The sequence below is a fragment of the Lepisosteus platostomus genome, chromosome 24 (genome assembly GCF_059453375.1).
Source record: "Lepisosteus platostomus isolate fLepPlt1 chromosome 24, fLepPlt1.hap1, whole genome shotgun sequence".
Classification (NCBI taxonomy): domain Eukaryota; kingdom Metazoa; phylum Chordata; class Actinopteri; order Semionotiformes; family Lepisosteidae; genus Lepisosteus; species Lepisosteus platostomus.
In genome coordinates this window covers 7,999,882-8,009,817 of record NC_142634.1, presented here as the reverse complement: position 1 = coordinate 8,009,817, position 9,936 = coordinate 7,999,882, and the positions used below count along the sequence as shown (strand labels likewise).

At 36.8% G+C, this 9,936-nt stretch overlaps 1 protein-coding gene across 1 annotated transcript; it reads right to left on the bottom strand.

The window, feature by feature from the left end:
* Nucleotides 1–2,432: 2,432 nt before the first annotated feature.
* Nucleotides 2,433–9,447, bottom strand: nipsnap1 (nipsnap homolog 1 (C. elegans)). The gene is made up of 10 exons (XM_088618183.1): nucleotides 9,161–9,447; nucleotides 8,312–8,430; nucleotides 8,044–8,089; nucleotides 7,670–7,764; nucleotides 7,013–7,083; nucleotides 5,579–5,719; nucleotides 5,407–5,438; nucleotides 4,689–4,783; nucleotides 3,864–3,947; nucleotides 2,433–3,369 (listed from the first exon to the last, which is right to left on the bottom strand). Exons 1-10 carry the CDS (start codon nucleotides 9,241–9,243, stop codon nucleotides 3,305–3,307), a joined length of 831 nt encoding a protein of 276 aa, XP_088474309.1. The 5' UTR covers nucleotides 9,244–9,447; the 3' UTR covers nucleotides 2,433–3,304.
* Between the last annotated feature and the right edge of the window lie 489 nt (nucleotides 9,448–9,936).

Below are 9,936 nucleotides of genomic sequence, written 5' to 3'. Positions count from 1 at the left end.
AAAAGATGCTAAAGATATGTACAGTATTAAGTACAAAATATTGATCTCCCCGATCAGCCACTGAAGACAATACACTACATACAATAGTTGAATACAATTAAACGTTTCAGTGTTCTCTTTTAATACTATTTTAGTAGAATAGACTACATTTTGACTGATAGAGCATATTTTTTAATTTACTACAGCGACATTCTTTCTCTGTTCATTATTAGAATAAATGCCTATTATCCATTTCATGCCTAAGACACAGCACTGTAGACTCACTGCAAAGAAATTGTCCTTTCCAAATTGTAAGTAAATTATTTTATGTTTGTGTTATTTTGCTGAGTTGTATACAATGGAATATGTACAAAATGTACTGTAGACAGCTGGACATTTTACTAGAGAAATCTAAGTACCTCGCTCAAAGTTACAATAGCTACAATATGTCACACATGGGATTTAAATTTACCCCACACACACACACACACTTGTCTGGTTTATTATTAATCAGTATTTCTATCTGCTGCAGGCATTTTGTTTCCCTTTCTCTGCTCAAAAAACAAAGTGTGCAAGAAGACAGTAGAATGGTTCTCTGAGAGATCTATAGAGCCATCTGTTCAAACCACAAATTCATCCGTAATCAACTGAGACAGTAAACAAAAAAGAAAGGATAATCTAGGCCTCAGTATTCCTTATGGGTTTTAATACCTTCAAATGAGTTTGTTACCGTTAGTTAAAGCTTCATTATCCTCAGTTATGCATAGCAACCTAAAAGTGTTATATGAATATTGTAGGAAGAGGATTAAGGAAGACACAAAAGCATCTTTTCATGACATACTTTAAGACCATTAAGGAGTTACTCAATTCCCTTTGTTTCCCGAAATTGGACTAAGAATCAATTAATGGTTAGAAGAAGGCTGTCTGCTGTTTTTATGAAAATATACCTAGTTAGTTTTTCCTCAATGCCACTTTGTTCATAGGAGCAACAACAGATTATAACAGGTCAGGAAAGCAGAATTCATGAGTTGAAACTGAGAGATGTCTGCTTCCCTGATGCTTGCTAAGTTTACTGAAATTTGATGAGCAAGTTGCTCAAAAACATGACAGCCACTGGATTTTCTAGAATATGTGGTCACTGGTGTCTTTAATGCCAATGCTTTCTGCTGCAGAGTGTGTGTTCACAAATCACTTGTGCAGAATAAATAACATAATAAAATGAGAAATAAATGCTACAAAATAATATTTATTTTCCACAGAATTTCATGATTCTACAATGAAACACATACAGATTAAAGGAGAGAAGATAGGATCTTCAGACTCTGAAGAGACATACTGTACACTTATCACCGATATTCCAATGTGTGAGAATATCAATTAGAATTCCTAGCAATGGATCACTTTGTTCTCCCTGATTAGTAAAACAATTCAAATCTAATACAGTATTCAAATTACACATTACATAGACAGAACATATCGATTTTGTTTTTCACAAAAGCAGCACTACTTAGCAGGCAAATGGCTTATATTTTGAGTTTTACAGAAAGGATGGTTTAAATTTACATTTGAAAGGGAATTTGTAGCAAATGTTATGTTATCTCATCATAAAAGTATTCGCAAAATCATGTAACAGCCACCAATGAAAAATAAAAATAACTTTTGGTAATCATAATTCTGTTGTATGGGAGTGGCATAGTTTCTGCAGTTGCTTTGAATTTAAGTGAATATCAGGTTTAAGCTTTGGGTTAGGGGAGACCGCATACAGCTTCAAAATGACCTATGTTTTCAAATCTCTGTTAAGGTAAAAGAATGCAAGTAGACATCACACAAATAAAATTATGTTCTCACAAGGATAAATTATCAATGTATAACCTACTTTAGCCAGACTGATGGCTCCTTTTTTCAAGGAGTGGCATTCAAGTGAAATTACTATTAAATATATATATATATGGAATTTAAAATTAATGTGTGTAAACGGAAGACACAAGAATACAAGAAAGCTTACAAAAAACAAGAGGCCATTTGGCCCGACAAAAGCCAAAGAAGTGGGGGAAAAAAACAAAGTCAATGTGGAGTAACATTCCTGCCCCAGTTCACAGTGCAAAAAGAGAATGTAATCTTGTGTTCATTTAGGGGCCTGAAATAAAAATAAATTAGTGAGAGGCAAACAATGATAGACTAATGTGAGCAAGTGACAGAACTCAGTCTGTATGGAACCAGTAATGCACAGAGCCCAAGATGTTTCACATTCCCCATATACAGTATATTCACAATGCTTCCCCACCGTGTGTCGTGTGATAAACATGTTACCTCTAATATGTCTAATATTCTATCGGATTAATTCAAATATTGATAAAGGCAGCTCCTTGGAATGCTAACCAACAATGGCCAAGATCCTCAGAGGAACACTAAGATCTTAAATGAGCAAGCTCATTCAAGAGAGCTTGCTCAATAACCTCTCATGGTTTTTATATTCAAATATTTTGAATGGTATACCTGTAATGTTGCCAGATTCCAAATGAACAAAGTCAGGACATGTACTTTTTATATGAATTTGTATATTTATACTACAACAAAATTCATTTAGGCTAATTTGACCGTTCGGTAGGCTGACAATTTTGATTCTCAAAAAAATCAACTAATAATTTAAAGAGGAAAGAATTCAAAATGTCTTTGAAAGTACTGTTTCTTAGAGAAAGGATCAGGCTTTTATCAGACTTTGCTCTGTATTATGTATTTTATGTACGGTACCGTGTTCTACAAAACGTTTGTAATCAGTTATGATTTGAATAACAAAAAACATGGAAACATGGTTTCTATTCTGAGGTACCACAAACATGAAATAACCATTTTTACTTAGTTTTGCTGGATTAATATTAAACTGGAAACTCTCCAGTTTTGGATTTCAAGCCTGAGGAACATGACAGGAAATATTTGTTTCCATAATAAAAGTAAACTTTTGTAGCTATCACTAGTCTAAACACTGAACATGCTGTTCGATAATGAAAGCTTTAATAAAGCTATTCTAAACCACAGGCTAGCACAGGAGGAACATGTCAAGTGTTTGATGATTATGGACTTACCAGTTCACTGGGCAGTTCTTGAACTGTAAACCACAATAAAAATATCTGAAATGTAACTGAAAGTGTTGCACAGCAGCTTATAAACTGAGTTAAAACAGAGAAACTAAGTGTTACAAGTACTTCTGATATTTCCTGAAGTGATTTGAGTACAATCAGATTTTTACAGTGTAGTTGAAGGATTCTGTCTTGCTGAAATTCACGATGTGGAATGTGTTAAATGCGGGAGATGTTGCTTTCCACCGTCACTGAAGAGGGGAGTTCTTCAAAGGAATCATGATTCTGGATTCCATGCTTCGAATCAGCGGCACTGCAAGAAACAAAGAAAAGAATTTTAAAAAGTGGTGCAGCATTACAACAAATACTCACGGTTACATGAATTCAGGCTGAAGAAATAAACAATAACCTCAAAAAGATTTGGAAAATGCTCAACAGAATCCAAACATCAACAGTAGCTGTGCTAATTAAGTTACTGTGACAGTTAGGGCAGGAGGTTAGGATCATGGCTGGATTTAGCACCTTGGGTTAGAAGTCTGCTTGTCACAATCACAATTATGTCTGCTATGAAGTACTGCAGTCACATTGAATCTGTCCCAGTTTTTAGCCTGTATATTAAAGAGGGAGTTCAAGAGTCAGCAAAGCACTTTGGATTTTGTTTTGTACTTTACAAAAAATCGTGTGTTTTTTCATCTCCATATGATTGTGCTTCCGTTTACCTCAACTGACACCCACTATGAATCTAGCTCCTAATAATGTTTTAAACACCGTGGAAACTGCAGAGCCCAGTAGAAGTCCTGATCCCACCTGTGTAATACACATTTTCATCCCAGCCTGGTTTCTGCCACGCAGCATTTCTCGTCTCTTCTCGAGACTGCAAGTCTTTGTAAGCTGTGAATATAAACACACAAAAAATAAACCAGCATTAAAAACCGCTTGCACATTTTGATAGTCACTTTATATAAAACGTGAACCAAAACTTAATAGATGAATAGCCTCCTTTCAAGCGTGTTTGGGTTTTTGGTCCCATACCGCAAATACACAGTGTAGTAACCACTTCAAACGAGATCAGGGCTAATGAGACGAGGGGTCAAGCCATCTTCCTCATGCCAATGAGGACCCACAGGCATAATTTAGGACAGCCAAGAAAATCTCCCACACAAACCTTTGGGAGGCGGGAAGAAACTTCAGCACCCAGATACAGCCCACATGAACACAGAGCATTCAACGCCACACAGTCAAGAAGTGCTAATTACCATGCCAGAATTTTTCATGCATACCTTTATCAATCTAGTCTCCTGGCGTTGTCTTAAGATTGTCAATACTCTCTCTCATCTTAAACTTGATTTGCTTTTAACTGTATTTACTTAAGCCTTACTCCCCATGTTTCTGGGTTAAGCTCCAGGTTGCCGCAACCCTCACCAGGAATAGGCAGCTTTTGGAAAATGGAAGGATGGTATTTACTCAAACGCTCAATGCAGGAAGCTTAAATGCACAACCATCTGAAGCTGATTTGGCACAACTAGTGAGATCCCAGTCCAATGCAGACAACAGTTTTTGATCTATGGTGGAAGTCTACTGCTTTCCACTACACTAACCGTTTCAGAACCCTAGCCTTTTCTCTGAACTCACCCCACAGATGATGGACCACATACAGATCTCCGATCTGCGTGAAGAATCCACCCACAGCTTCTTGGTTTTCTTGACGTTTCTGAATGGCTCGAGCCCTAGCAAAAAATAGCCTTTGTTAAAGCTCATCGCCTTGCAACAGTCTTTTATAAGTGATCTGAGGGAATGAAGACAAACCTCCTAAATCATATCCAGAACTCATTTGAAAATGAACATTTTCTGTAGGTTTTGGAGATGTGAACACTTCAGAATACACCCCTCACACACATTAGTACTAATTGCTCCTATACTGCAGAAATTCATGTACTGTACGTGGAAACAGAGTTTAACTGACATCCTAAATTTACATACAGTATAAAGTTTGAATTAAACTCTTCTATTATTTGCATTAGTTCTGTGGAACCTGGTGAGTTCTTAGTTTTTTTTAAAATCAGTTTTCTCTCCTTGCAATAACTATGAAATTTTGTTTATATTAAAAGAAAACAAAGATTTCCTCTGAAGTTTAAAGCAGAAACTTTTAGATGCGCGAGTCAGGCAAAATACAGGAAAACTGACGGGAAATAATGTAAAAAAGTGCTGTAAATTGCATATTGTACAGCCATATGACTAGGTCATGAGTTTGAACAGAATATTTTTTGTATCTGTGAAAGTCATTTTTCGTTATCACTCTGGATCATGTTCATGAAAGGCAGCAGTAAATGTGTAAGAGAAAAGGGCTTACCAGTGATTTCCCCACTCAATCATGGTTCCAGGCTAGAAGATAAAATGAAGATACCGATAAAATTAAACTACAGAAACTGCAAAAAAGAATGTGTGTATAGGCATTCCGAAGGGCTCGAGTGATTAGAAAAGTATTTTCAGTGTGATAAGCTGCTCAATAGACGGGACTCAACCTTCAGTTTGTAGGTACGCAGCTCATAGATATTGGGGCCTGCCCTGGAGAGCGGCTCATTCCAGAAGCTGAACTCCAGAAGCAGCTGGTTTCTGCGCGAGATCAGCATTTTACTCCTCTCCTTCCGGAACTCCAAGTACTCCTATAGGGATTCAGCAGATGGAATATCAAAAGCAACCAAGAACCGGGCTGTAAGAATCTTTCATACAGTACAGCACGCATGTACATCTTGTTGTTCTATTCCAAAATAATTTCTACAATTAAATATGTGCATTCATTGGTGTGCAAAAAATCCTATTAAAATCGTATTAATGCAAACCCTTAATTCTACTGATATTTGAGCTAATTTGTTTTAAACTAACCAGCTTATCCTGATAGACCTGTATTTGGCACTACAAACAGTATGTTCGGATGTACAGAGGAAAAAAAATACGTTAATGATAGGGAACAATGAGTCAATTAGACTTGACTGATAGATACTGTATGATGGAATAGCTATTGCAACACTTTATATTGGATATTCATATTTACAATTGAACCACTGTGAGTTTTTTAAAAATCAATGTGAATTGAAAAATAAGTGACAAGCTTGGTTTCTTCTCATCTAAACTAAGCATTCAATGTAATTTTCATAGAAGAAAACACTAATGAAGGCATCAGTACATTGCTGATGCTCATAACAATCACATATTTTAACTCTTGTCATCCAAGACACCAAAGACTTTTGCACAGCAGAGTAATTCAGAATGCATACACTTCACTATTTGACTTCTTTAACACTTTCTAAACATGACACGAGCATCATCACAGGAGCAAAACAAAATCACAAAAAAAACCAAGGTTACTTTAGAAGACCAATGTTCCATTCACAAGAGATTCTTGACATTTAAACTTGCTTTAAATCTACATGGACTGCCTAAATATCTTTAATCCACAGGAAGAGAGAATGTATACTATGTAACCTCATACAGTATGATAACTATTGCATATTGTTTACTTGGTACAAACTAATCTCTATTTGACTGGTGTTTTTAGTGCATTTTCTGGGGTGTGATGTTTTTTTATAAATCCTTTCCAGAGAAGTGACAGTGAGCAAGCCTATTTATACACCTTGGGATCTTTAGTAGTTATGTATCAATTCATCCCTGAAGACGACTACCTAAAACTATTAATGTTCAACTTTATGATGCTGTTTCTCCAATATCTGAATTGTTTCCAGTAAAGTCACCAAAACAGAGGTACCTGTATATACACGCTTAGCCAGAACCTCACCAATTAATTTGATTTAACTTTCTCTTACCTTTGTATGCAGTCAACACACCAACAACAGAAGAACCACATACAGTGACAAACAGAAACAAATATCAGTGACCATCAATTATAATATGAAGGAAAAAACAACTGAAAGATAACTGTCAAAGAACCAGTTCCATACCTTATCCTGCCACAACTTGTTTAAACATTCAGTCAAGGCTGGATAACCCCCAGAGTATCGCCAGAGGTGCACTGCAACAGCAGAACAGCACAGGTCACTATGGCTTTGTCCTACCACTGGAAAACAGCAGGATTCACTATGGCTTTGTCCTACCACTGGAAAACAGCAGGATTCACTATGGCTTTGTCCTACCACTGGAAAACAGCAGGGGTCACTCTTACTTTTCCTTACCACTGGAAACAGCAGGGGTCGCTATTACTTACCTTTACCACTGGAAGAATACAAAGACGGGTGAAAAACAAGGAGAAACAGCAGATCAGCATATAACCATTTAACACCTGAAGAAGGCTCCACGGCCGAAACGTTGTGTTCTCTTTCTTCTTTTTTTCAGCATGGAATAAACCTATAACTTGTTCTTTTGCATCCTACGCATGCTGACGCAGCTACCCACCTGAACATATAACCATTTAATACCCACCTGAACAACTATAAACATACTGATCACGCAGAAAGCTACAAAAAAGGGTCCGTTTTATAACTGGTCAAGTGCCATAAATATGGATGGATAGTGAACATATGACAATTCTCCTAAGCTTTTGTATAATACGTATGCCATGAGCTCAATGCAGTACTGAATGAGCTACAGAAAACACTTACCAGCTTGGTCTTGTTCCCCATACCAAGTGTTCCAGCTTCCCACTATCTCACAAGGATAGTCCTTGTCACAGTGCAGTCGGTTCTGAACCTCAGCTCTGCAGGCCACAGACACAACAATGCCACAATTGACACTCGAACTCCTTCTATCACCGAAAGTGTGATCAGAGCAAGAAATACTTGAGTAAATCATACTGATAATAATCATGAAGTCATTGCTAATTACTGGTGGATTTTCAAAAATTAACTGCATAAGCTAAACCACAGTGGACCCCTCTGACATGTATAAAATACACATTCACCACCATGAAGGTGACTCCATAATCCTCTGATGTGATTAAACTAAGCGTGAATGAATCAAAATATAAAATACTTACGATAAGTTGTTATAGGCGTCTAGGTACTCTGGTTTCACATTGTGAACTGAAATAGGAAGGAAAAGAATCTGCTTAGTCACAAAGAGTTTGTAGTAGAGTCTGTTTGCATGGGTGCAGGGTGTATATTGTATATGAATGGTTGGGTTGTTGTTATTGAGAAATCCAGTGCACACAGTGCTTTACAGAATTTTAAGAGTTGCATTATTCTGCATAAATTCAAAAACTACCTGAAGAAACAGCAGCACCATTTGAGGTCGTCTGTACTCACACTGTATTTTGTACAGGTTGCTGGTCTCTTTTTTTGACAGCAGGTTGGAGTGGGCATCTTTCCTGGGATCAACTTTATGCACAAACAAAGACTGGAACCAGCTTTTGTCTGCAAGACCTCTATTAAATGGGGAGACGGATAAGGGGGGTGGGGTGAGAAACATATTGATAAACAAGGCTTCAAGATAAACACCGATTTCTGATTTTGCCTCAGAGGCTTCAGTCAAAGGTATGTTTGCCAAGACGGCATGTTTCCAATAAGCAGCTCACAACAAATAAGTCTAATTGATTGCTGAGTATTGCCCACTTCAGATGTTTTTCAGCACTGGCTACTCCCTGTGCAGAACATCAACTGTAGTGGTCATGTGATAGCGCCTACTGCCCCGAGGGGCAAAGTTCAGGAACCAGGAAAACGATTGACTTCAAACCTTAGCCCTTTCTCAATGTGCACGGAATAGTAATTTAGTGAGCTTTCGTGCTATTTCCTAGAACACCAACTACTAAATAGGAAAATGAAAAATGAATCGACTCCATTACAGTCAGAAACCATTTGTATTGTTAACAACATCATTCATTGTATTTTACAACCGGAGCGCCTGAACCCTTCCGATCAAAGAAGCTGCCATAATTAAAAATATCATACATTTTCTTTTTTTTTCTTTTAGAAAACGTTTAACGTCCTGTCTAACGTCAGGACACGAGCATTTGCAATGCACCTGCAGGCACATCTTTCACCTTCGTTTCTAAGCACAAAACACTGCAGTGACAGGAGTCTATAAACAGCAGAATAAACATATATATTTAAAAAAACCATGCTCTCTGTTAAATCTTGCAACTAGTTCGGCTTTACCTTTTAAAGATGAACAGCCCCAAAGTATTCTTACACAGTAATTGCTGGGGTTTGGGCAGTTTTAAAAACCACGTCGCCGCCATCTTCTAGTGTTTTAAAAACACTGTGCTTTATTTAAAAGAAAAATACTAGCTGAAATTGCAGTGGTTTCTGGATGTGTCGCACGTGTAGATCCGTGTGTCACATTCACCCAAATCACTCGAGTTTAGTTCCTGCTCAAAGGTTGCACACGTTCAAGTGACGTGATCCTGAATATAACTAAGGAACAAAATATCTTCGCAACGGAGATCGATTCATTGACTCTAAAATAACAAGCCAATGGCTGTATGCCTGGCTCGTTTTTTATATTGTCCTATAATTATTGTTTTTTTTCCACTGTGTGTGATATAAACCTCTCTCTATGGTCTTTAATATACAATAATAAAAAATATACAACTTATGTAATCAAAATCAAAATAACACGTTCTATGAACAAAACAAATTATTAATACATTTACAAGTGTGAATGATGCACAAGAATGTATTTATTTCCGTCCTTAATCATACTGTATATTGATTAGTAAAAGGCTTTGTACTGCTACTAAATGTAAATACTGTTCTCTTATCATGCCAGTATGCATTATGTTTTTTTAATTTGTCGTATAAACGGGATAACTAAGAAAATTATGTTTCTTAGATGTATGTATGTTGGTCATTCTAATATTAACTAGTCCCACCCACAAAGAATATTATCCATTACATTATCTTAATTTATTTTTAACAAAACCACATACCCT

What these genes read in the sequence shown, in the direction of transcription:
- nipsnap1 (XM_088618183.1), bottom strand. Translation starts at nt 9,243, where the DNA reads ATGGCGGCGACGTGGTTTTTAAAACTGCCCAAACCCCAGCAATTACTG. An exon ending in TGGGGAACAAGACCAAGCTG is followed by an intron (nt 7,084 to 7,669) that starts GTAAGTGTTTTC and finishes CTGCTGTTGCAG; the next exon opens with TGCACCTCTGGCGATACTCT. An exon ending in ACAAGTTGTGGCAGGATAAG is followed by an intron (nt 5,720 to 7,012) that starts GTATGGAACTGG and finishes GAATCCCTATAG; the next exon opens with GAGTACTTGGAGTTCCGGAA.